Consider the following 27,282-nt stretch of genomic DNA (forward strand, 5'->3'; position numbering starts at 1 on the left):
GTTCCTCCTACCCGATTTCTCTTCATCTGGGGTGACAGTTTGTGTCAGATTGTTCACACCAGGACGACGATTAAAACTGGTTTTGAAACAGATCCAAATGAATCTGGGAAAGCCCTAAATTGAAATGCCTTTGGCGGTGAAGCTAAAAACGTCTGACGGGATCCGCAACGTAATGACTGGTGGTGGGTACAGTGAGCCATCTAAACCGTAGCGCCGGATAAGAAAGGATTCTGAAACTGTGGCTGCTTGAAACCATTTTTTTAAATGAAAGTTCAGACGCTTTTTAAAGCATAAATTAGAACTTTATTTTATTATTACAATATTACAAAAAGAGTAGCACAACTCTCACACTCTTGCCTCTTATCTGTCGTACAGAATGACAAAAGAAAGCCTCGTGGACCTTCTTCCATTTCACAGCAATAGTACAAGAAACAAAGAGGAAAATAAAATTTTAAATAACAAGCAAATCAAGTATCATAAATAGTCACGACTGCAAACCGAAGCTTTGAAACTGGGAAAAAGTTACAGCTCAGTAACTACACATTGCTAAAAATATATAATTACAAAATATTCCTACTTTTTCTTGCTTTCCAACCATAAGGAATACGTAAGGAATTGCTTTCAATTAAAAAAAAAAAAAAATCTTCATTCAAATGAAAAGGCAAACAAACAAAAAATACAAAAGAATTGCTGTTTCTGTATGTCCTTTCCCTCCTTTCTCTTTATTTGGGTTTTTATAATTAAAACCATGCTCATTGTCAAAGGAAAGTCCAAGGACCAAACACTTAAGGCTTTTTAAGGGCTGTTAGGGAGTTAGGTGAACAAAACAGGTGTCATTGTGTTATTATACACTCACGCGCGCGCACACGCACCAACGCTCACTTTTAACTGCGCCCGCGTCAGCCGGCAACATTCACACACAATCATTAAAAGTTACAGTAGTCTAGTAGGTAAGCCAGTGTACAAGAAAATAAACAATGCATTTGCTGTTTTTCACGTTAAACCCAAACCACGGTTTCCTTTACCCTCTGGTCGATCTTGCAAGTGATCAATTTGGTCTCTAGGAGCAGACTTCACATCAGAACCAGTAGCAAGTCGCACGCGACCCCAGCCTTCCACCCTGCCAGGGACTCAAAGCTCCGCCCTGGCTTTAGATTCTGCGTCACATTAAAACAAAAGTCCTTCAGTGTCCACAAAGCCGACAGATCCCTTTAGATACCTGCAAAATGAAGAACCTCAACATTCAAGTAACACATTTTATCACAAGGAAAAAAAACAAAAAACAAATCCGAAACGATTACAAAGATGCGATGGCACAATTTCATCCTGGTGAGTCTTCATCAACCTGACTTTGGCCATTTTAAGGTAGAGGAGGGAAACAGTTTTTTTTTTTTCTGCCCTTTATATTTCTGAATCTTGTTGCTGAATGTGACTCCAGCAACAAGGCTTATTTTCTTTAAATACCTGAATTCACTGCAGCATTATAAGCACAACAGAGCATTGGCTTTGTCATATTTGCTCCTGCTTTGTCTTTATAATGTAAAAACAACCTGATTACATGCTTCTTTTACCAACTGAAATTAATTTATCTGTAGTAGTCCTATTATACAAATAAACAGCACAAAACATCTGCCGACATCTGTATACTGCTAATCGTCATAGCCCCGTCAGTCTCTTTATGTCCTCTTCTTTTCTACATGGAAGTGATTGTACTTAATTTTAGCGTCACCACCAAAGAGAAATCTAAACCAGTCTCAGCCAAAAAAATTCCTGATAATCTCCTGTAAAAAAAAAGCAAAAATAACAAAACAAAAATGTTTTTTTTTTTCTCTGTGAGGGGTAAAGTTTACTTTTTTCTTACATGCATAAGAAAAGTCACGTTACGGATCTGAAGTAGAGATAACAGAATCTGCTCAAATCCAGGCACAGATATTCAATGTATAATCGAGGAAGATGCAGAGAGAGGAGTACAGATGTGTTTTATGCACACTTTCAGGAGAAAAAGGTAAAAAAAAAAAAATAATAAAAAAAAATAAAAAAAAAATCAAGCAATTGATCACTTGCAAGATGAAACAAACAAAAAGAAAAGAAAAACTGTTCTGTATTAAATATATTATTTGACCCTCTTTAATACTTGTCCTTTAGGTTATCTGTTGAGTTTTATTCTTACGTTTCCTTTCTTAAGACTAAACAAAAGGGGCGTGATAATGGTTGTGGAGACAAGGCCATAGCTTATCTGTACCCTGGGTGCTGGATGAGAGCGGTTCGGCCTTCTCCGACCTCTGGACCTACCCTGCTCAGAGGGGGCCTGTGCATCTTGCCCATCAACCCGAGATTCTGATCGCGGAAGTAGGGCGTCTGGAAGTCCCCACCCAAGTAATCTGCCGTTTGCATCAGATTAGACTGGCCGGACGAGGACGTGGTGGAGCTTGTTGTGAGCCTGTAATGGGGAGCCCCAGGGGGCCCACAGTCCAGCGTGGTACACCCTCCCGGGCCTGCGTTGTGGAATGGCATGGCTACGTCCTGAGACCCCGAGCTGTCACTGTTGGGTGTGGGAAGGATGCTGCTGCTCCAAATGTGGGACTGGAAGTAGTGACCGTTAGTGTAGTGGGCCATGGGACCAGGCATACTGTTGTTGACGGGCGGGGAAGGGGTGGGCCTGTCTATTGGAGGTTTCAGTGAGTACGGCTGACCCCCCAACACTTCTGCAGGGTACCCCATGCCTTTAAAATGGAAGGATGGGTCCCTAGAAGGCTGTTTGCAGAGGTGCGTCAAGCCGTTTTGAATGTGGGGCACATGAGCCAGCTGATGGGGATTCCAGGAGCGCATCTTCTGCTGCTGCTGCTGCTGCTGCTGCTGCTGGGTGGTGTGTTGGAGTTGATTCTGTTGGGCGTGAATATGATGCTGCACATGCTGCTGATGTTTCGGATCAGCGTGGTTAGAAGGCAAGTGGTTCATACCAGCCACACCGGGTGGGGGGTGGGCTCCCATCGGAGCTGTGGCTTTTTCTTGGGCGCCAATAATGCAGTTGGGCGGAGGAAAGCCAGGAGTAGCGGGGTTACTGTGCATGGAAACCCTGGAGCATGCACTGATAAGCAGGTTACGACTGATGGGACTGGGGTTGGCGATCTGGCCTTCGCACATGGAGCTAGCCCCTGGGCCCTGGCCCCGCGCTTGGCAGAACTGGTTGAGCTGATGCACGATGGTGCTCAGGTCAGCCTGACGGGCCTGGTGCAGCCCGGCAGCCATGGAGAGTGGAATGGTTGAGGTAGAGACGGTAACGTTAGGTGGCACGTCGCCATCTGGCAGCTTTCTGCTCCCCTGCAGGCCAGGTGGTGGCTGTTGCTGAAGCATGACTGCAGGATGCCCCTGCGGGTGGCCGAGGGCTGGGTGCTGAGACAAAGTCTGGACTCTGGTCGCCCCCTGAGGGTGTAGGGCCAGAGGGGGAGGGTGTCTAAGACTCTGAGTGTGAGCCTGCTGCTGAGAGAGGGGTAGATGTAAAGTCTGAGGCAGGTCCTGCTGTTGGTGGGTTAAGCTGTGCTGGGCCAGGGGCAGGCTGGACAGAGGTGGATGGTGGTTTAAAGTGCTGGTTGAAGCCACTTGATAGGGTCCAGTGGGAGGATTCATACTGACTTCAGAGTGCAAACGAGCCCGGCTACCATCAAAATCTTTCAGGATACCTTTGACTGTGGGCACCTTGACGATGGCGAGGAGTCCCGTCTTGGCACTAGCCTGAGAGGGGGGGTAAGGGCTGTAGCGCTGGCCCGACGTATCCAGCCCGTTGACCGTGCGCCGCACGTGGTTACGCTGGGGGACTTTGACACTGTTGGGAAAGATCTTGATGGTGAGGGGGTTGTTGGCAACCTTCTTAGCATATGCGTCCAATTCTGCAGGGGTTGGAAATGGAGCAGATCTCATCCTTTGTATGGTGTCCCCTGGAGGGAAAACCAGAACAGATGGAGTTAGGAAGGAAGAGGAAGGAAGGGGAAGGAACGGCGCCAATTCAAACGGAACAGACAATTTCATCCAGTTAAAAAGTCTACAACACCGGGCAAAAGAATAAACCTTTTTTCCCCACATTTTGTCACATTAAACCGACAACCCGTCACAAATTACATGATACATCACATAAACCCAACTAGCTTACCTGTCCTTGCTGAAAAAAAATTAACATATAAAACCTCCCCGCAGCATGATGCTACCACCATCGTGTTTCATCATAGGGAGGGTAGGTTCAGGGGGATGAAACGGTTCAAATTTGCTCTCATCAGACCGCAGCACGTTCTTCCACATGCTTACAGAGTCCCCTGTTTGGCCACTCCTTAAAAAAAGGAATGATTTGTGGCGAGCACGGCTAATAAGTGTTCAGTCAACCTGGGATGTAGATCTCTGGAGCGCCTCCATAACGGCTGCTTTGAGCACTCCCTTATGTCGGTTTATCACATAAAGTGCAGCTAAAATACCCTTTAGCTTGTGGTTCTAACGTGGAAATGTCTAAGGGGTATGAGTGATTGCAAGGCTATGTTCACGACACAAACATCGGTGGAGATGCTTAGCGTTAGATTTAGATTTAGAAAGAGCTCCTGTGGATACTTGTATGTTCTCCTCAAAACTAACAGCTCCCATTGAGTGATGACCAGACATAGACGAGGCCGAGGTTTCCAATTCTCTGCAGAAATATTACAGCTGACACAGTCAGAGTAAAAAAAAAAAAAAAAAAATCCAGACAAGTACAGTGGTTGGTGACTTTCAGGTCAAAAGCCATTACTGGCCCTAATTGACACATTCGGGCCAGGAATAAGTGTTGAGGGTGGGCTGTGATGTAGTGGCTGAATCACAACGCAAACAAAGAATAAGAGAGGCAGTAATGGTCCTCTGTGGCTGTTACAGCGAGATATAAAAATAAAATAACAGAGTGAAAGAGAGATGCAGCGAGCGGCCCCTCCATGACAGCAGACAGCTAATCAGACACAGAGGCAGCGTCTCTGATGTGGAGGAACACCTCCTAGGACTCGGCTCACAGACTCCCGCTACACCTGCTAAGCACTGTGACTAAATTTAACAATGCCAAAGTGACTATGTGAACACGATTACCTGTTTGCGCATGTGGGAGGGTGTGAGGTTGCTGAAGAACGGCAACAACAACCACAAAGAGTCGGTTAATGTGCCAACATGATCCATTTAATCTGTCGGGGATTTTTCCCCCCCTGTCTGAGCAGATTTTAGAGCGCCACCGGCCCAGTTTTACCAGACAGAGAAGGCCATTTGTTGGCAACCCAAAATAGATGCAAAACACAGTTTAGTAAATTCATAATCTTTGTGGCAGCACAATCTCAAGGTGAAAATGTCTGACAACTCCAGGCTTAAATTTGATTACAGCCCTCAGTGATGAAAATCCCACGTTTGAAGCCGATTGGATAATCTAGGAACTCCTAGTTAGTAATTAATGACCCTCTGTTTCTCTAGGCTAGAAAAGATATGCATGACAGTACGTATAAGCCGGGAAACAGAGGGTCGTTTCTCTCAGCCACTTGGCTGGAGGAGGAGCGACGTTCATCTCGCCGCAGCACGCGGAGACCACGATGGTAACAAAGCTCACTGTTAGAGGACTGCAGCAAGCATCTCGGGGTCACCAGGTCTCAACAGCAACCATATCTAAATACTAACTTGTTGCTGGTGAGGAATGCCAAAAAAAAAGCCATTTCTGTCCTAGCATGAAGAATGTCAGGATGTTGGGTTCGTTGAACTCTACAGGAAATGCAACTGGTGTCCTGCTCTGAAAACCTAGAAGTGAACTTTTTACCCCTCCCTCGTGTCTACTGGTGGGCAGAGAGAGGATGTGTGATGCTGTGGGCCTGTTTGTCTCCCACAGGGCCCTGGGTCTGCGAAACACAGAGGCGTTTTGAGTAAAAAGCCAAAGGCCTCTTGTGAGGTGAGCTGAAGGAAAGAAATCAAGAATGTGAGATTCTGCCAGAGGTCTGGGGGTTTCCTGCGACTACTGTGGCTCAGCCTCGCGGCAGTCAGACTGGCCTCGTGGGATGAGGCACGGAGCTGAAGCGACTGAAGTGGCACGGACTTGGCCGAAACAGGAGTTGAGCCAACTGGCTAATTAATTCCTGCTTTATTTGTGACCAGGAAACAATGGGTAGTGATGTGCAGGGAGCTGGTATGGGGCGGCACACAGGCCAACACAGAAACGGGGGTGGGGGGGGGGGGGGGTGTTAACTGTAACAAAGTGTTCAGCCCACTGATGGCAGCCTCATTAATGCAGGGGTCTGGGCCAAGGAGCTGGAGCCTGACACCCGCCATCATCGGGGTCCAGCGTCTGTCTGTCACCGAATAAATGCCAGGCTACAGCGAATGCAGAGAAATGAGCACTTCCACACAAGCACGCAGACATGCTGAGGATAGGTTTCGCCTGTCAAACACCAGGAATGATTAATGATCTTGTTGGAAGTGATGTGTCACTGTGACAGGAACAGACTGAATAAATACAGGGCTGATTTTACTGGAAAATGTAACCACAGTCAGGGATTCTGACACAGCCCTCATGGTGTGAAAACCCTCCTGCCGCCTCGTGTGTTGCAGAAGAAAGGGTTGTAGGGGAGGAGGAGGGCACAACGATCTGCTGCAAGTAACAAAACATCTTGATCACTTCATTACTAAGGGTGGTACTGAGAGAGTTGACAGTTTTAAAAATGCCACAATGTTCCTCGTCAGATTGTAGGATGTCGTGCAGGAGCGCTTTGAGCTTGACATCCTATTGTATCCGTGTTTAAGGCTGTTATTTAGCAGTAATAAAGGCAAGAGCGCCCGAATTGCTCTGTTGTGTTGACAAAGTCAACAATTAAAGACTTCCTGTGGGCCTAACTAAGAAAACACTTAGTTACGACCAGCTGCTAAAGTTATCATCTACGTCTTAGCTTCCTACCCTTGTAACCCATGATGCTTCGGGTGAATAATGTCCACGACCTCTAGGGCAGTGCTTCTCAAATAGTGGGGCATGCAAGAAAAGCCTTGCTTCGCAACAGAAAACATTTGAGAACCACTGCTCTAGGGCAACGCTCTTCCAAGCAAGGAGTTTCCCTCTCGCAGAGCAAATATGGATTAAAAACATGCCCGAACATCCACCATTTACATTATAAACTGGACAAAACAATCCCAGCTGCACCTCTGTCTTTCAAAGATTGTGAGGATGACCTGAAGAAACGGCTCTTGGTTACAGGTACCAGCGTATTTAGCTGCTTCATCTACACCGTTACTAAATATAATTGAGCTGGATACTGACCTGCTGTTCGCTTTTCAATCTCCTTTCAGCACATTAATTGTGTCTGTTTAAAGCGGCAATTTTAAATTTTGTGTTTCACTAAAGAGGAAATGTTCTGCTGAAGGTTGAGAACACGGTCAGGGAGGGAAAGACCAGACTGTGATGCACCGAGGTGTCATAAAAGGACATAAAAACATTAATTGTTATTTCCTACACCTAACATCTTATCTGAAGATTTCTCAGCAGTGCTGTCCAATCTTTTTAGAGTAACAATTTTCCTCCAGGGGCTTATCGTTAACAATGAGAGGAGCAAACCTTACAAGTTTTTAATGGCTGCTTAAAATTTGGATTCTCAGTCAAGCCACTTCGATTCCTCGTTTGTTTGTACCAAACAGAAACATAATTACCATTCAGCAACGATACCGCCTCACTTTGAGCGCATGTTCAAAACACACTTGTTGAAGCCAGATGTTAAGCTTCATCTGTTTATAGGTGCAGCTGAGAGTGGAGCGACAAGTATCTGATTACTGAAACAGACGACAACGACAAGAAAAAGTATTGCACATGTGGCCCGGGAACATGAAACACCCAGATCTGTTCTACATCGGACCCTTTAACATCACAGTCCACCCTTAAACACATAACATGGCGGCCCCCATTACGAATTTTTAGTTTTTCACATCATACAGAGGGATCCTTTGCTCTTTTAGATCAATTCAATTCAAAAAAATGTTATTTATATAGCGCCAATTTATGAAACATGTCATCTTGAGGCACTTTACAAAGTCAGAATCAGTCAGATTATACAGATTGGTCAAAAATGTCCTATATAAGGAAACCAGTTGATTGCTTCAAAGTCCCGACAAGCAGCATTCACTTCTGGAGAAGCGTAGAGCCACAGAGAGAGTTGTCTGCATTGTCCATGGCTTTGCTGCAATTTTTTCCCTACTGAGTTTTCCCTACTGAGCAAGCATGAAGCGACAGTGGAAAGAAAAACCACCCATTAGCGGGAAGGAAAAACCTCCAGCAGAAAGCTGAAATGACGACAGTCATTTCAATGCAATGCAATGCAAAACTGAAGAACAGTAGACTGGAGAACAGTAGAAATCAGTAGAGTGAGAAAAATAGGCCCTGATGTCCTCCAGTAGCCTAAGCCTATAGCAGCACAACTATAGAGGTAGCTCAGGGTAACATGATCAATCAGCTTGAGACCAGCTCATTCTATCCTATGGTTTCTCATTCCACTGCTATGCTGACGATACCCCACTCTTTCTATCATTCCCACCTGATGACCACACAGTCTCATGGCGAATCTGGGATCGTCTCTCTGACATCAACATGGATGCCTCCAACTAGACTGGGCCTGGTGCCCTAGTGGTAAGAGTAGGGTTTCCCTCGTTCGAATCCCACATACAGCCATTGTGAGTCTGAGCAGGACCTTTAGCCCCAGAATGGTCCCTGGGTGCTGCACAGTGGCAGCCTACTGCTCCCTAAGAGATGGGTTAAATGGAGGAGACAAATTTCATTGGAATGCACAATGTTGCAATGACAAATAACGATGATTATATGATATTTGATTAACTAAACCTCTCTAATACTTAAGGTTTCAGCCTAACTGACCATACAACACAATATGTTGATACAAACTGAATCCCTGTCTCCACCTCCATCAAAGGTAGCTAGAAACTTGGGTGTCGTGATCGATGACCAGCTGACCTTTAAAGGTCATGTTGCCTCTGTTGCTCAGATATCAGACACTACCTAACCCAACGCATGGGTGCCATCTTTGGTCGTTGTCTCCTGTCTTGACTACTACAATGCCCTCCAAACTGGTCTCCCAGCCTGTGCCGTGGAACCTCTGCAGATAGTCCAGAACGGAGTGGCGCGTCATGTCTTTAATCCACCTAAAAGAGCTCATAGCACCCCTCTGTTCGTTAAGCTCCACTGGCAACTGTTAGCTGCCGCATCAGATTCAAAGCCTTGTGTCACGACTTGGTCATTGCAGTCATCGAGGGATTGTCGGGGAGCTCTGCAAACATCATTCTCGAGGCAATCGGGATTCTTTTCATGTGTCATTCCATGATGGTGGAATGACACCAGAACTTAAACCCTTGAAGACCCAGCTCTTCAGGGAGCATCTCCTATCATAGCGCCTACCCTGTACTTCTCAACACACTCTACTACTCTTCTGTGCTTTCTTCTGTATTTGCACTCCATTTCTACGCAGTCACCCCTGCCATCAAAGCTTTGATATTAACTGCATTGCTATATCCTCATTTGTAAGTAATTTCAGATAAACAGGCTCTACCAAAGGCAGACAACATAAACAAGTGCAGATCACATCACAGAGGGAAATATCTGAGAGGGATCTACCATTCTAGACTCTTTATAACACAGTTTTTTTAAAGAAGAAGACAACTTTGTCATTGCAATTGTACATTCCAATGAAATTTGTCTTCTGCATTTAACCCATTGCTTAGGGAGCAGCGGGCAGCTATCACAGCACCCGGGGAGCACTCTGAAATCTGGAAATAGGGTCTTGCTCAGGGACCCACAGTGGCAGTCTGTCGGGGATCGAACAGGTACTTGCAATCTTCTCAGTGAGCAAGAGCGCTGCTCCAACCACCCATGATGGGCGTTATTCTTTGGGAAACTTGTTTTTCATGTGTTAAAACATCAAGCAGTGATTCTTGGTTTCCCCTGAAACATTGCTAAAATCTTGAAGTGGCGTTCTTATGAACACAATATGGTGTATAATCTTCTCAACTGTATGTATTGCTACACCTCTATTCATTACAGGTAAGCGGGAAAAAACAGGATCATGGACCGACAACAAGAACTTCAATGGAAAAGGATTGAGTCCATTGGCTGGACATGGTATTTGTGCAGCATATTGGCCAAATCTGCCGATTTGAACAGTGGATAAAATGAGCCTCTTGCTGGTTAGATCCATTTAAAGCTCATGTCAGCTGTTGATTATATTTATATATATTAGCATTTCAACCTTAACCTGAAACCTGGATTGTTTGAAGAGTTACAAGCATGGAGGGTAGGTTAATGAGGAATAAGAGGAAAACATGTTGGTGACTGCTGGTGACATGGAGCATATCATCGCTCAGATCTCCAGCTAAGAACGTTGCCAGGGAGGAAACGGGGTTGGGGGGGGGGGGGGGTTACTCTGGCCAAGCACTAATTATCCCACTGCTAGCGAGCTGATTGGAACACAAGTGCACAGTCAGCAGGCACTAATTAGGGTTCCTTTTATTCAAACTACTGTTTTTATTGAGCTTAAACCTTATTGAGAAGGTTTCAGGCAGCAGGGAAGCAGGAGCCCGTGCTGCTGGAATTTGCATTTTTCACACACGAGCATCAAATTAGAACTGAATCAAATCAGACCCGTTTTTTTCCCCCCCTTGTGGTGATGCACACACCACAAGGTGTGTGCATCACACACCTTGTGTATGAAGGGGCATATCCTTCCTTCATACTTTTTGCACTGTTGGGTGAGCTGATGCTAACAGAGCACCATAGCCTTCATGAATGAAGGATGAGTGGAGGAAACGATAAATTGTTTCATGATCAGTAGTGCCTGAAAAGTGGCCCAGCTGTGTTTGTCGTTTGTTCTCTAAGAACCCAGGAACAAGAGCCCCTTCAAGGCAATCAAGTCATCCTGAGAGGAAAACCGTCTGTTTTCTTCACCTGATATACCCCACCAACAACCTTTACACTTTACAGCCATCATCTGTAACCGGTCACCCCCTGATGATAAATTGAGCGGTTGCTCCGGCCTCGTCTCTGACAGCTACCTGCGAGCTCGTAACTTTAAACGACTCTCCCATCTCCAGATTCAAGTCACAGCAGAAGAGGCCGGCGGGCCGACCTGGAGCTCTTGGCGAACGTAAAGAGAGGGGTCAACCATACGATTCATCTGCAGATTCATTCTGTTTGAAAAACTTTGGCCCATTATTTGTTCACACCTGTACTTTTGCGAGTAAGAGATGATACTACACCGTTTCCGACGTCTTTCGAGTTTTTTTCTCCGCAACCGTTGGACATTTTGGAGATTTCTCCATACGTTTTTGCAATGCCTCAAGCTCGCTCAGAATGAATGGAGAGCGTTGCGAACAGCAAATTACAACCCATGCCACAGATTACTAATCAGATTTAGGTGCAGACTTTGACAAGGCCATTCTCCCCCGGTAATAACTGTAGCTAATCTATTCCTTTATAGCTGTGGCTGGAACATGAACCTCCAGTCTGATGTGTTTTGCAGCTTGTCCCAGTTTTTCTTCCAGGATTGCCCCGTATTTAGCTGGATCCCATCAAATCTACTCAGTTTTTGTTTGACAACCTAAACCCAATTTGAACTTCTTCAAAAACTTTGTCCCTGCAACTGGATGCGATGGATTTCATTTAGGAGTGTGAGACTGAATCCAGATATACACATGCTTCAGACGTATTTGTAATTATTATGTGGTACTTTGTGTTCCATCACATACTATCCCAAGAATATACACTGATGTTTCGGGTTGTAACCTGCCAACATGGAGAAAGGCGTAGGGGATGTGAATACCTTTGTGAGGCACTATAAATTCTTGGTTAGGTGGACTGAGGATGAAGCTGCTAACATAGAGCAGGTGATCTACAGGTGCTGGGTTATACAAAGTATGATACCTGAGAGTGAACTGATTTTTCTTTGGCTCTTTGAAAAAAGCAGAACTGCCACAGATTTGTGCCTTCTGATGTACCTGTGCCGATTTGAACAACTGATGAAAAGCAAAATATTTGCAAAAAACAAAAAATAAACTGATGAAGAAAAAAATGGACTGAAATTACACTTCTAGGAATACCAGCACCGTTCGCAGCTAACCCCTCCGTCACGTAAACGCATTACGGCGTTGGGGCAGGAAAAACAAAATGAACTCCAGTTGTGCTCAGATGTGTCAGAAATGAGGGGAAGAGGAGAGAAACAGCCTGGGCTGATGGCTGCACCGTGTCACAGGGCTGCCAGAGAGAGGCAACAGACGCCGGCACTTAGCAGACTCCCTCACGCTCGCTGATCTCCTGGGGGTTGGCTGATTACTGTGATTCTGAAATTACAGTCTTGATGAGCAGGAGCATTTCACAAAAAAGAAAGCTGGTGTAGAAATGGGTCAGGCTGGGACTGAGTCTCCCCTCAGAGAGACTTAGGCAGGAAGAAAAGGAGAAGCTTGTGAAAAGGTGAAGCTGGCATACATAATGGATCGAAATTAAAGCCCAGAACCTACTGGTTTATATGGATATGATCAGCTGTTGGATGAAATACACATAAACTTCAATACAAACATTTTTTTTTTTTTATGTATTCATCTCCACCACTCGCTAAGAGTCTTATTGACCTGAACTTTTCCATTTTGCAGTGCCGGCTCACGCGCTCAAAAAGCCTCCAGTTTGTCAGCAGCCGAGCAGTGAAATTTAAACACATTTAATTCAGCTGGCAGGCAGTGACAAGTCTGCTGTTAAACCAGGGCAGCAGATTGCATCTTAAATTCATTCGCATTACAAGATCAGCGGGGCAAAACCACTCAGCCGCAATCTGTCTGCGAGTCTGACAGTAACTGACTCTTCCTGATGGTGAAAATTAGGCGAGATGGCTGTGTTTAACACTCGGCGGCGATGGCGCTGTTCTGGTAAAGCACGCAGGGCCCGCGCTGTTGTGACAGACACGTCTTCGCGGGGGATGAGGGAGAGGGGCGGGGAGCTAGTTCATCAGCAAATTAATGGCGCAGTTCATCCTAATTTCCCTTGAAGACAGATTTGCGCTTCAGGAGGACAAAAATATGCCTCGTTTTCTGGGTTTGATGCGGGGCGAGCGAAGAGAGAGAGAGAGAGCAGAGCCAGGTTTGGCAGTGGGATCTAATGTAGGGTTTTTTTTTTTTATCAGCTTGGACTGTTGTGTGGGATTTTGGAGTGTGTGTGTGTGTGTGTGTGTGTGTGGGTGTGTGTGTGTGTGTGTCCTGAGATCAGTACTTACATTTCTGCAGTCCAGTGTTCATCTGCGTGTGGGGGAGAAGCTGGAGGGGAAGGTCACCTGGCCCTGGCAGACAGGCCAGCATTTCACACAGACACTAATGCAACATGGGACTTGCACTTCTCCTCACACTGCAGAGAGAGAGAGAGAGAGAGAGAGAGAGAGAGAGAGAGAGTGAGAGAGCGAGAGATAGGGGAGAGGTCAGACATAACTGCGAGGCAGCACATGGTGCGTGGCGATACAGAGCCTGGGTCTGGACTAATAGAAGTCTGGAGCTGCGCCCTAGAGGCACGGGGCTGGGGAGGACATAGTTAGCTTTCAATTAGAAACTGATTCACACCTGCAGCATCAGGTAAGGTGACATTTGAAGCCAATAACAACTTCAATTAAACATCAAACAGCTGAAGTGAAACGGGCAAACTGGGCCTGAGGGACTAGCTGTTTTAATCCACCTAGCCCCCCCCCCACCCAACCCGCCCTGCATGTAAGTCAGCTCGTCAGACCCTGCTCCCTGCACTTTACCTCTCCGCCTTCCTCACATCATCAGCAGCAGGTATGATTCATGCTTGTATATCAGATGCAAAAGAAATTCAACCCGTGTGAACCTTTCCACGTTTCGTCTCGTTACAACAACAAAAAAATAAAGTATTTTATTGAGATTTTATGCGTTTGTGTTCGGCCTCCTCTACTCGGCCACCCCTAAATTAATTCCAGTACAACCAGTTTCCTTCAGGACTCACCTAATTAAATAATACAAACCAAGATGGAGGTTTTTGGGCAATATGATTGGCATCATGCTGTGGGGATACTTTGGTTCAAAAGGGAAGCTGTTCAGAGTTGATACCATTGAGGATAAAGTGTCGCTCTGACAAAACGGAGCTAGTGGGGTCCTCTATAGGACAGATTCTATGCATGGCAGCTCTATGCTGTCGCTCTCGTTTCCCTTTATCCTCATGAACTAATCGTGTACCAGGGAAGAAACAGTCGCTGGTTTGAACATTTACTTCGGTTAAAACTCAGCAGCAACGTTAAGTCAGTGTCACAGTTTCGTTATTTACCTTTAAAGTTATAATGCATTTCGTAAGTTGAGCAAAACATTTTAGGACAGGACATGATTATCAAGCCCTCAGATGTCAGCTATGCTTCTCATAGGTTGGCAAAACGTTGATAATTACGCATCTAAACGCTTTTCCTTAAGGTTAGGAATACTTTTGAAAGGCACTTGATTTGCCCAAAAGGAATACCCTTGTGGGGCGTTGGAGGTGGAGAGCGGGTCTCCAGGTTTAAAAAGAGAGCTTTGTTTTAGAGACATCTAAACCAATGGATTCAACTCAGGATGCGATGAGCGAAAACTAATAAGGGCAGCTGTAGCTCCTACAAATGTCAGTCACTTTGTCCAATAACTCAGTGTGAGAAGGAAAGGGGGATAGTTAGCCGTGCTCCACTTGTCTCGCTGCTGTATTCTAAACACCACAGATGCTTGCTTAATCAGCACCGGAGAACAGTCAGGGAGCAAATTAAGTCTACAGAGTCCGTGCCCTCCCCATTAGCTGTGTGGCAACAGGGGAGGGCAGCAAGTTTGCACAGACAAAAGCTTCTATGAGAGAGGCAATTACCAACAAAACAACCTTGGCATGCCTGCCTGCCGCAGGGTGATGGCTTAAAAGTGTCTTACCACCCGCAGGGAGAATAGACAAGAGGAGGAAAGAGTGACAAAGCCGGAGAAAGGTGGTAAGACTGAAAGACGGGTGGCAGGGAGGGGTGGGGGGGGGGGGATTCAACTTGCTCTAAAAAAGAAAAAAAAGAAAAAAGAAACAGGAGCTCAAAAAGGTCAGGATGACAGCTCATTTAAATCCTCCCAGCGAGAGAAGAAAAACAAGGCTTAATGAAGCTGCCAGTAATACACAGATACCTGAGGGCGTTGCACCTTGGGGGTCTGCAGGGGCACGGTGGCAAAGGGGAGGAAGGGTGAAAATGGTGGGTGGGTTCGCAGTGGGTGGTGGAGCGGCTGTCTAGAGGCAGAGCTGGGAGTTTTGGATGCTGCGTCACCTTCTCCGTTAGCCGGCCTCCCCGCTCCCCTGATCCGCCACCGTTTCCCCTGCTTCCCAGCCTGGACGGACCACATGGCGGCGATCCCTGCCCCCGATTCAGCTCGTCACAATGCATTACCTTTAATTGGCCTGATATGCTATTCCTTTCCCTCTGGCCTTGGGAGGATTTTAGGTGCGTGGAGCCTTGATGTCAGCAGGCAGGATTTCCAGCTCTCATTTATCAGGTTGCCAAGATTTGGCACAGAGATAACAGCAATCTCTCTGACAACAGGCAGATTCGGGGGGGGGGGAGGAAAACTAAATATCAAACAGATCAGGGTCTTAGTTTCCAAAGCTTTCAGAGGCAAAAAAAAAAAAAAAAGAATATATACTTTTTTAGAAAGGGCACATAACTAAAATAATGTGAGGACAGAATACAAAACAGCCACATATACGGTCAGATCCTTTGTTAGAGGAACACACACCAACAAACTACAGGCTAAAAAGAAAACCCAAACACGTGCAGCAGGCCACCCCCTCCCCCCTGCTTCCCCCCACAGCACCCCTGAATGTCAGAAAAAAAAGCGGTGCAGTGGGGAGCGCAGCGGCAAAGGTCAGCCTATGGTAATGCCTCAGCTGACTCTGTGCCTTACGGCAGCGAGCGGGGGGAGATGAAACCCGACAGACAGGAGCCCGCCGTCCACCGACGAGCAGCGCTGCCACCGTGACGTCGACCGCAGCAGCACCCACCAAACACCGGCCCCCAAACCCCCACAGAGGCTTTTTAGCTCTTTCTCCGCGAAGCCGGTCGACTTGACCCGACGTTCAAAGTTGTAATCAGCTGACTCGGCTGTCAGCGCGCTAATTGCCACCTGACCGGCAGCCGGTGGGTTTTAGCGTGGCCAGGGCAAACCGGTATTCAACCCGGCGGCCTGGTAGCTTTGTGATAGAGAGTCAAGCCCCACCTGGCATGAGTAGAAACGGAGCTGGGTCTGTGGAGACCCAGCAGGGCCAGCTGGGCGGGCCTGTGGAGTTAAGCCAGACGTCTCATACTATCAACCCCGTGCAGACAGACACCAGGGGGCTCTGAAAATATTACTGGGTTCCCCCTGTGTCTCGGCAAGCCTCCGCCAGCTACTTATAGAGCTGTAATAAAAGTGTGTGAATAACTGTGGCGCTTTCATTATAGGCAAATAAAAGCGAGCAGACAAAGCAGGACTTGAGCAAGTGATGCGCATGGCTTGTGTCATGTGTCAAATTGCTCCCATAAAAGCTGACCTATATTTTCTTCTCATTCCTCGGCGGGGAAGGGAAACAAGAAAGCCAGCCGAAAGAAGAGGAGAAAAAAATAGAACAGAAGGAAGACCAGGAGGGATGGAGCGCTTTAGGTAAATTAAACCAGCCAGATCCATTCAGCGCTTCCCCAAGTATTCATGGGTGTGAATACTTTGGGAACTGCTACAACCACAAAACTACTGTAGATCTTACTGCATTATTTATGTGCAGTATCAACACAAAAGCTGCCCATAACTGTGAAGTGGAAAGAAAATAATGAAAAAAAAACTATAAGAAAAATCTGCCTTGCATTTGTATAAAAGACACTTTAAAGGGGACATTTAATGTTTTTTGATACCTTTGTTTTCACATCTCGATCATTCAGTTGTGGACTATATAAAGTGGAACCCCTCTTCTAGCCCTTTTTTGAGGTAAGTCAGAGAGCAGCTTTACCTCAGGTCGCAGGGCGTTCCACTCCACCACCCGTTCGGCCATGTTTGTAGTTGCAAATGCCGTGACGTAATTGTTCAAAAACCAAACGGTGACAGAAAACAGAGAAAACTCAACAGCTTGAAAAACACGAGTGAAAAAGAATAAATAGATATCTGCGCAGCTCCTGGACAGGCTATGTTCAGATTTTACACTGCAAAAAGGGAACTAAAAGTAAGTAAAATTTTCTTGAAATGAGTATATTTTTCCTTGATTTGAGCAGCTAAATAAGACTATTTGCCAATGGAATTAGTATCTTTACCCCTAAAATAAGATAATTAGATATCCTGCACTAGAAATAAGATGGAGATTAATTGTTCCTATTTTAAGTGCAAAAATCTTATTTCATTGGCAGATAATCTTATTTACCTGCTCAAATCAAAGAAAAATACACTAATTTCAAGAACATTTCACTCACTTTTAGTTCCCTTTTTGCAGTGTACACAACATTTATTTAATGGCTAAAAAAGGGGATTTTGCACGATATGCCCCTTTTAATCTGATAATCATAAATAAATTGTAGAGTAGTCCCAACAGTGAAACAGGGTGGTCCAGCGTTGTGCTGTGGGTGCAATTGTCATCAATTCAGCAAATCCTAAGATTCACATCTCAGCAACGAGAACAACCCCAAGCTAGCCTTCAACCAACCATCGCAACACTTGAAAATGCTATTTATTTAAAAACATTCCACCCCATCTCACGGGAGCATGAGCCGTTTTGGCTGCACAATATTAGGAAAATCTGTAATTGTCATCTTTTTATTCAGTATTGTTGCAAGTTGCAATTAACCCACATTTTGCTCACTATCCTCTTCCTTCTAATGCCACTTCCCATAAGCCTTTGCACCGCAGACACTGTAAGCCATCTTAGGTACGAGCAGAAGTCCAAATATACAAGGGGGGAGCAGACAGAGTGCATGCACCATGCTTAAAATGTAATATAGCAGCCAAGTAATGATTTGTGGTTGCAATGTTGCACACGGTGATATTCCAATGATTGTTGTAATCCGACATATTGTGGAGCTCTACAATTTTGCCAGGAAGAGAGATACCTCAAAAGGTGTATTTTGCAGAAAAAGTTAATTCTATTGAGCTAGAGGGAGTCTGAACACAAATATATGCCACACTATTCAGATATATAAAAAACTCAAATAAAATAAATACATTTTGCTGTAATTTCTGTTTTTAAATCGGCAAAAATGGCAATACCGTCTACTCCATCAGATTTTAGCTTCACGGAAAAGTAATGTAAGAATTGCAAGAGGCTAACAGTCCAGGAAATCATCTGTTAAAGTTTCCCCCAACAGTAACGCACGGGGACTGCAAAAGAGAAATAAGCTCATTAGAGGGAGACAAATAATATTAGCAGAGGAAAAACAATGAAGGGAGGGCAAATTAGGTGGGAACATGTTTGGCTGCTGTTTGAATGTTGTGTTTTTTTTTCCATATCAATTGTTAGAAAAGGCAATTAGAAGAAGCCAGTCAGCACACTGCGCATGACTCGCGCTCATGGCTGAAGGAGAGGAGAGTGGAAGAGTGGAGGAGAAAGCAAGCTGCTGTTATTTTAATTGCATGTTTACCCCCAGGTTATGGGTCTGAAATAGAGCCAAGAAAAAAAAAGAAGAAGAAAATATGTTGCCGCCGACATTCAGAGCAACTTCACCGTGTTGATTCTCTCAGGGACAGATAGAGTGAAATTACTTTTCTTTGCGAGCCGCGACTCTGAATAGGAGGTAGAGAAGAAAAAAGGAACACAGAGAAGAGAACAGCTTTTTACGGTGGAATACCAAGCCAAAGTATTTTGTCAAAAGAAATGGGGGGTAGGGAGGGGTTGCCAGGGCTCTAGGAAAGAAAATAATAGTTTGTTATGGCCTTCATTAGGCTATTAGGCTGTGCAAGCTGAGACTGAACATGATTTCTGTTGCTTGACGAGGACGACTTACTTACACTGGTTCACCATTTCCCCCAGGGAACGTTGGTGACTCTGACACATCCCGTTTGCTCCCTGAAAAAAAAGCCAACAACCGGTTTCTCCCAGAGATCCCCCCCCCACCCCCCAGGGTGTTATCTCGCACCACAAGGCAGAGGGTAAAGGTGGAGATAGCTGTGAGACTGGCCGGCAGAGAATAAAAAAAGAACAAGGCAACCAGGCCGGACCCAGCTCCAGCGTTGGGTTACAACACGTCACGTCATGTGCCGTGCAATTTCTGTCAAGCCGCCTCACTTACTCTGACAGTCCTGAATAAAATCAATTGCCCTCACAAGTTAGCTAATTAGTAATCCAATGTGTTTGTGACGTTAGGTCTGGATCCAGCTGTTCTGTGAAGGCCTCGGAGGTTTGTCAGAGAGAATTAGCCAACAAAAAAAAAGGATCACGCAGAGGAAGAAACACAGCAGACCGGCAAGGAAAGCAGTGGCGTTCCATTCTGAAGCCAGTTTAAGTCATAAAACAAAATCCCAACATGTCAAGGAGCACTGGTTGGTCCATCCTTTGTCTTGGGAGGTCTGCACTTGTGCTGTACTCTTCCCAATTTTTTAAAGAGGACACAGTAAACAGGAAAAAGGTTCTCTGGTCCGACCAAAACTGAACCTTTTTGGCCTGCATCCATTAAAATGCTGCGTGTGGTGGAAAACTAACCACACGTTACTATTTTCCTACGTGGACATTTACCCATTATCTTATGACCAAAAAAAAACTGTTATACGTTGCTTTATTTTATTTCAAATAATCCTTTTCCTTACATAACAGGTGAAATTCAATATTATTCCACATCTACATAAAACAAATGACAGGAAGAGCTTTTTTTTGACAGAGTAAATGCGGACAAATGCGGGCTTTTATCTGGATATCTAGCTGTAGCTCACACAGTGGTCCGCTTTCACTCCAGATTACATGCGTGAAAGACGGTCAAGTCCCACATGACGGGTGTCAGTCACGTCACAAGTCTCAATCTGGTCTGTGACGACTCAAAACGCGACTCCAGCCCCGGCTTCACAGTCTAGTCCCCATACACACCATCCACACGGTGAAACGTGGTGATGCCGGCGACATCGTGCTATTGAGATGTTATACCTTAGCACAGAAGACGGATGAGGCTAATTACAGAACTAATTACAGTGCAACGCTGCAGGAAAACCTGCCAGCAATTACTAAAGACTGGAGAATGAGGCAGAGTTTCACCATCCAGCAGGACAGCAGCCCCAAACACACAACCTGAGGTACAGGGGAGTGGTTTAGATCAAAGCATATTCATCGTTTAGAAGGGCCTAGTCAGTCCAGACCCAACATGACAGTCTATGCCAACCTAAGCAGGAGCGTTGCTTTTTACAGAAGCTAGTCTCCATCCAATCTGACCGAGCTTGAGCAAACACTTCTGGCAGTTCTACAAAGTATTGTGAAAGTGAAAAAAGCTCAAGCGGTATGAATACTTCTGCAAGCCACCGTAGCGCCTTAATTGGGCGGCGGTAAAATAACGTCTCAAGGATGAACCTGTCAAGCAGCGGAACTGCCGCGGCAGTGTGGGAGAGAGGAAGACAGCTACACGGAACCGCTCCTCTGTGGAGGGAGGGAAGTTTGTGAGAGAACCGGGAGACGGTGCGAACGCTTCGTAACTGACTGATGAAAAAGTGACAGTTCCCAGAGGTGAGACGGCGGATGTGGAGCGGAAAGAGACGGCGTGCCCCCAGAATACCGCGCGGTCCAACGCCGGAGCGGCAGGCGGCGGCAGCATCTTTAGGATACGCGTCACACACAAAGGGAAGTTGGCTTTACAGTCGAAGCACACAGACGTGATCCCGAGAGACGGCCCGTGGAAAGTATGAGACTTCTTCTTATCGGGCTGACCTCATCCTTCCTCTGCTTTATTTGGACCAGTAGCTCAGACCCTCGTGTGTGATGAGCGAGGGTCGCTCGCGGTGGAAAGGATGACAGGAATGACAGAGAGATGAGGCGATGAGTTTCCTGGTCTGGGCTGGCTCGCTCCGCCGCGGCTATGTCACGGTCATTACCCGGCCACCGCATCGCCGCTGCGAGGACCCCCAAGCCAAGGCCCGGCTCGGCTTCCAGAGGAGCCCCACAAACGTGGAGGGTGAAGCTAAGAGTGCTCAGTCACGTCGGAGCAAGCCAAGGTCAGGCAGACGGACAGAGAGAGCTGGCAGGGCCGCGAGCGAGGCGCCGCGGACGGCAACATGCCCGGGCCGTTTGACGGACATGTTTACACCTGATAGAAAACGCCGTGTGTACCGGCTGCCAAAACAGAGGCAATCCAAAGCAAGGGGTGCCAGCTTAGTTATTTATTTATCTGCTGCAAATCCACGGAGAGCCGGCAGAAGCCGAGCACGTCTAGCGAGGCGAAAGCCAGCCTACTCTGAGGCATGACAGACCTAAACTACTTTAAGGAGGAAGGAAAAGGGAAAAAAAAGAAAAACAAAGAGACACGCTGAATCAAATCAGAGGACTAGGTTTGATTTTGTCGTCACGCAGCTCACAGAGTTCTGATTTAATAAAAATCCGTCAAATTAATAAGAAGCCGTTCCACTATCATCGGCGATGGGATTAAGATACGGGGTCAGTCTTCATTTAGAGCCGATGACAGCTCAAAGCAAGCAATGTTAACCCAGAGGTGCACGAGAGAAGTCAATGCTGAGCAACGTTATTAGTTTTCTATCTGAAGAATCAAAAACCCTGACCTGCAGAACGAAAGTGATAACGGATGATATTACGACGGTTTGCGAAGACGTTCATGGTGATCTGGGCCGCCGATCATCCACTCGGAGGCAAGGCTCTCATACATATGTGAGCGACGCTGCTCCTTTCATCTCCTCAGCGGTGCTACGGCATCTGTGTTATCTTTACAGATCCTCACATCGCGCCAGACAACTGTGTGCCGGGCCACATTAAGATCTGTCAAACGGCAGACGGGCGGCTTTGATGCGGGGTGTTCGCCGTGTGACGCTGAGACGCATAACGTAATACCGCCGACTTTGCGTGGCTTGGGATTTTTTTTTCGCCTCGCCCGCTGCGGTGAAGGTACGCGCATGCAGGCCGCGGCAGATCGCCCGACGCCCGAGCCCAGACAGGTGGTTTTTCAGGTTGCGTGCACTGCCGGGGTTCCTCTGCAACAAGCCGCAGGGCGACGACTTAAGCAGGATGAGGAAAGCTCAGCGAGCAGATAAGCTGGACCTGCTGATTACATTCTTAAAGATACGCGGCGGCGCGTCGCAAAAGTATTCCCACCCCTTTGACCTTTGCTCCACATTTCGCCCCAAACATTTCAACGGATTTTAACGGGGGGTTTTATGTCTAAGACCAAAATTAAAGCAGAACATGATTGTGGAGGGGGAAAAAAATAAATAAATACAGTCGGATGAGAAATAGAATAAGAACGTCGCAATTCGTAGAGGACGACGTTGAATAATTTATGTTGTGTTTCTTTGCCAGCTGAAATTGAGCAACGCCGACTATAAAAAGGTTTTAAAGCAGATGTCTGAGCTCCATCTCACTACTTTCCTGTAAGTGAGGCGTGCTTTTTTTCCCCCCCTGCTTAGTGGGAAATAACTCAATGTGCTTCAAGCTAAAGGGAGGTAGTATTGTTCCAGCTGGCGGAAAAAAAAAAGGGGAAATGAAGATGGAGTGGTTTGATTTCATTTGTTAGCAGGTGCATCCATTTTGTGTTCTTCCCTGTACCCATCTAGCCTCTCTCTCTCAGTCAAAGCGCTTATCAGGAACTCGACACCCCAGCGACAAATTGAGCCTGCGATTAAAGGGAGAAAGAGGGACGCTTTGTTAAGTGCTGCTGATTGGTATCCCAGGCTGGCCTAACACATGCGAGACGTGCGTTGGTGCATGCATGTGTGCCTGGTACGGAGCCAGGAGCAGAGCCCATGGCGCCTCCTCCCCTCCCGTTTTCCAGGTGTTCCCACGGCTTACGTTTCTGCTCGGAGTGCTCTGCAAACAAATCCAAATCAATGCAGCTGTTCGTCTGAGTCTACCCCCTCAGTCGCCCGCATACTTAGGAAGCTATACAAGCCCAAATTCACGTAAACAGGGAAAAAATAAAAGTACCGCCTCTGGTATTCCCAGTGCATTCCTATTGACATGTAGGCTGTGTTTAGCAGAGGGGGGGAAAAGTTGAGGCTCTTTGTTTGTCCCATTCAGGCCCATATTATTGACCCAGCATTAACCAGCCCTGGCCTGTTTGCAAGCACTGGGCTGATTTAAGGCTGGGAGGTTGCTGGCGGGGGGGGGGGGGGGCAGAGCAGCTCTTCTAGGCAGAACCGTGCAGGCGCTGACTCTCACAAATCATCCTAAAAGGGCTCCACACACACACACTAACACACACACTAACACACACACACACACAACCCTCTAGTTATATAGGCATTTTGTGAGAGATTTATTTACTGTGTCATTTAGCCGGGGGACCTGTCTGAGTCAAAGCTTCATGATCAGATATTTCTTTGAAATTATTTTTTTTTTTTTTATCCAAGTCAATGCCAAACACAGAAAAAGAAACCCCTTCAATTCCCTCCACAAATTATCAGTGGAGTAAGAATTTCGGTGTTTAGACGGGTCGGTCTCATCCGTGAACACGCACCTCTAAAATCTTCAGGTCTGGCATGCTTTACAAAACCTCCTTCAATCAAATCCAGTGGCCGACCTTCTTGAATGCAAGATTGCAGAGATCCAGATATGGCGCTGCCCGATAGACCAATCTCTATAAGGCTGCCACCAGCACGTTTAGCAGAGAGGAAGGCGTTTTACCAGTGATGCACGCCGACCGTCTTCTTCTACAAACCACTGACTCAGGGGGTCCGACGGCCAAAGCACGTCCTACATTTTAGCTTTTCAGTCGTGAAACGTTGAAAACCCATTTAATCGCTGCAGTAATGTTTACTATCCAAGCTGCTTTAGTCACTGTAGATGAGTCTGTGTTGAGAAGACGACGCCCAGGGTTGTCCATCATCATCGTCTTGTTTTTAATGAAGCATCCTGAAGGCCCAGAAGCTTCTTCTCTATCACTTTACCACTATACACCACTTTGTGTGGGTCCGTCATAAAACCCATAGAAGGTTGTGGCTTTAATGTGGAAAAGTTCAAGCGGCGAGATCATTTTTTTTTGCAAGGCATGGGTGAATGCTCAGCTAGATTGACATGTTCAGTATAAAGCAGCTAAATATAACCCCGTCCACACATACGTAGTAGTAAGCTCAGCTGCCGCCGTAGCAGCTTGCCCTCCAACGTGACCAAACCAACATCGTTATATCCGCAGACCAGACGAGAAGAGAAGAGAAGAGAAGAATCCTTCTCCACTGCAGAGATGTGCTCCTCTTGCCCCTGGCAACACACAAGACATCTGCGGTCGATCTTTGGTCTGCTGTGAGTGAGCACCTCTCCGCCCCCAGCTCTCTGCTCAGCAGACGAGATCCCCGGGGAGGTGTGGGGGGGGGGGGAGCTGGACAGCACAGGCGGTGACTCTGGAGAACCGGGCAAACACGAGGCACGGCATGGCAAACATCTCACCTCTGTGACTGCATGGGAACATCTGGCCCTCGCAGGCTCAAAGGGCCGCCCGTCTGTCTGTCTAAAGTGAGCCTACACACAATGTTGGTGTATCTTGGTGTTGTCATGGCACCACAGTTTTTATTTTTTATTTTTTTTACTCCTACACAGGTACTGGTTGGTGCACAAAAAAACAGTCTCTGCAATGTCGAAAACAAGCAAGTAAGTCAAAAGCTGCTAAAAAAAAACAAGGAGGACTTCTCCTCTTTTCATTTAGTAGCAATTTACCAGCTTTACCAACCAAACGAGAGGGAAATCACTGACAAATTTCCATTACTGCAACACATTAGAAAAATCTGTGGCAAAGGGGCCAAAACAAATGGGTAAAAAAAAGGAAACATTTTAATGATGTAGTTCATTCCCAACATGGACCAAACGCTGTAATATGAAAGTCTTGAATCTCGGAGGAGAACAGATTGCCAGATCATTTTAAGCTTGTTCCAACAGATGTGCAAGAAAAGGAAACACTGAGGTCGAGCTTTCATGGATGCATTTTAAGCCTGGCCTACAATGAGATTCTCCATGCATGATAACCCTGGGTAAAAATGCCATCATACATATGGCATTTATACACACTCACACAAAAAATGTCTGGTAAAAAAGAATAATTACTTAAATAATGGCCAAAGCTATGTTATCTAACATAGTATTTATTGTTATTTTGATACAGACTTACATAAAAATAGAAAAGCTTTTATTTACCTCTTTTTTAAAGAAAATTGCAGCATTTGTCTCCCTGCTCTTTATAGAGAAAAGGTACAACAAGCTGGTTAATTAGTGGAGCTATCGGCCCCGGTAGAGTCCGCAGTCAGCTACTAAACAGACGTTGCTGCTCATTTGCTTACCAAATCAAGTTCTGAAAAAGCTTTACCTTAATAACAGTAATGCTCCTTCGGCTTGAAATTTTTGGTGCTCATGAAGAATTTAAAAAAGGAATGACGGACCCAAAATTAATTAAATCTGCTTCCTGAGTGTCATCCTTCCTCCTCTTTGCCATTTATATAGGCTTAAAGTCTGAACTTTTGACAGGTAGTCGAAAGTTTGGACATACCTTTTTCATTCAACAGCTTTTCCTTATTTTTGTGACTACATTGCAGAGACAGTGAAAACATCAAAACTATGACTCAAAAGTATATAGAATGGTGTACCAAACACAAAATTGTGAATTACCTGAAAGCATATGTTCACATAAATGAGGTCAAGAACAAAATATAAAGTATCTGGGTTCATTCTAAAGTGTTATATTTTGTTTACATTATTTTTATATTAAATTGCTATTTTTTGTTTTTTGAGTTACACATCTTTATGACAGTCAAGAACGATGTGAATAAACTTATGAAAAGACTAGATTTAGTCTATTTTGCCATAGAATACAACCCCCACCCCTAGACACACACACACACACACACACACACACACACACACACACACACACATTAAACCCCCAGTTAGTTTATTCGTATGCTGATATGTACATATATACAATACATATACTGTTTACGATTCAAATATCAGTCTATGATAAAGTTTTTTTCTACATTTATAACCATCTTTGGAAACTGTATTTTACTGAATGTCTCTATTGATCAAGCACAATTAGGTTGTATTTGATTTCTGCAATGGTGGTTACAATGAGCAGACATAATATGATTTATCTAGTGTGCAGACGCTGATGAATTTTTAAACTCATTAAGCTGTCAATATCAGTCTCTGGCCTGCACCACTGAGACACGGTCATACAAATAATAGAGTTAACCCAGCTGATGAATACTGTTTTTTTCCCCCTTTGATTTCTCTCCGTTTCGTTCTTACTTCATAGCTGTTTATACAGATCTCCGGTGGCTGTCCAATGATTCAAGACTGATGAGGCTCGCTCAAAGGTCTATGCCATTGAACACAGCATTAATGCACCCAGCAGCAAATTTTTGCTATCGACCCCAGTTCCCTGCAATAAGGACAGAGCCATCAATCAGGCTGTGATAGCCGACACCAGACACGGGCTGATGAAGTAGGGGACTTTGGAGCTAATGATAAATGGATCCCGCAGATATGGTCACAGTATACTATGACAGTCTGCAGAGAACACTTGACCTTTAACAAAATCCTCAGCCACTTTTTGCAAGTGCTGTGCAATGCACAAAAAAAAATAATAAACCTACAACTATGCGGGCAGCTGCTTAGGCTGAGAAAGTGCGGGTATTGTGTGAGAACTCCAGGGTCCAGCTGAGGGCCTCGGCCTCCTCACTGTAAGAACCGCGCCTGACCGGCCCAGCCCTCCTCTTTTCTAACACCAAAGCTCTGGGAGTGACCTTCAGCAAGCCTGCTAGTCCTGCTAATTGGGGTCTCAACTGAGCGCAGCAATCCACTCCTCACTCTGAGTGCACTGAAGGACTGTTGGGAGGGGGGGGGGAAGAGAGAGAGAGAGAGAGAGAGAGAGAGAGAGAGAGGGAGAGAGGGCGGGAGAGAGAGAGAGAGAGAGAGAGCGAGAGAGAGAGAGAGAGAGAGAGAGAGAGACTGGGTTTTCATCATCAGTGGTAAACAGAAAGAAAAGAAGAAGAAAAAACAACAACTGCACTTCAAAACCCAATTTGGAAAATTAAACTTCAAGGTACTGGCTGGAAGGAAAATGTTGTCTAATCAGGAAGCTGACT

At 45.8% G+C, this 27,282-nt stretch overlaps 1 protein-coding gene across 2 annotated transcripts in view; it reads right to left on the reverse strand.

The window, feature by feature from the left end:
- Nucleotides 1–280: 280 nt before the first annotated feature.
- The window catches only part of fam222ba (family with sequence similarity 222 member Ba), a 42,421-nt gene continuing 15,419 nt past the window's right edge, over nucleotides 281–27,282 (reverse strand). For both annotated transcript variants that reach the window (XM_036143398.1, XM_036143399.1), the window contains exons 2-3: nucleotides 13,281–13,408; nucleotides 281–3,935 (exon numbers count right to left, since the gene is read on the reverse strand). In XM_036143398.1, the coding sequence (XP_035999291.1) occupies nucleotides 2,233–3,935; nucleotides 13,281–13,362 (1,785 nt within the window). In that variant the 5' untranslated portion in view covers nucleotides 13,363–13,408 and the 3' untranslated portion in view covers nucleotides 281–2,232. The remainder of the gene's footprint in view (nucleotides 3,936–13,280; nucleotides 13,409–27,282) is intronic.

Source organism: Fundulus heteroclitus, chromosome 11 (genome assembly GCF_011125445.2).
Source record: "Fundulus heteroclitus isolate FHET01 chromosome 11, MU-UCD_Fhet_4.1, whole genome shotgun sequence".
In the NCBI taxonomy this organism is placed as follows: domain Eukaryota; kingdom Metazoa; phylum Chordata; class Actinopteri; order Cyprinodontiformes; family Fundulidae; genus Fundulus; species Fundulus heteroclitus.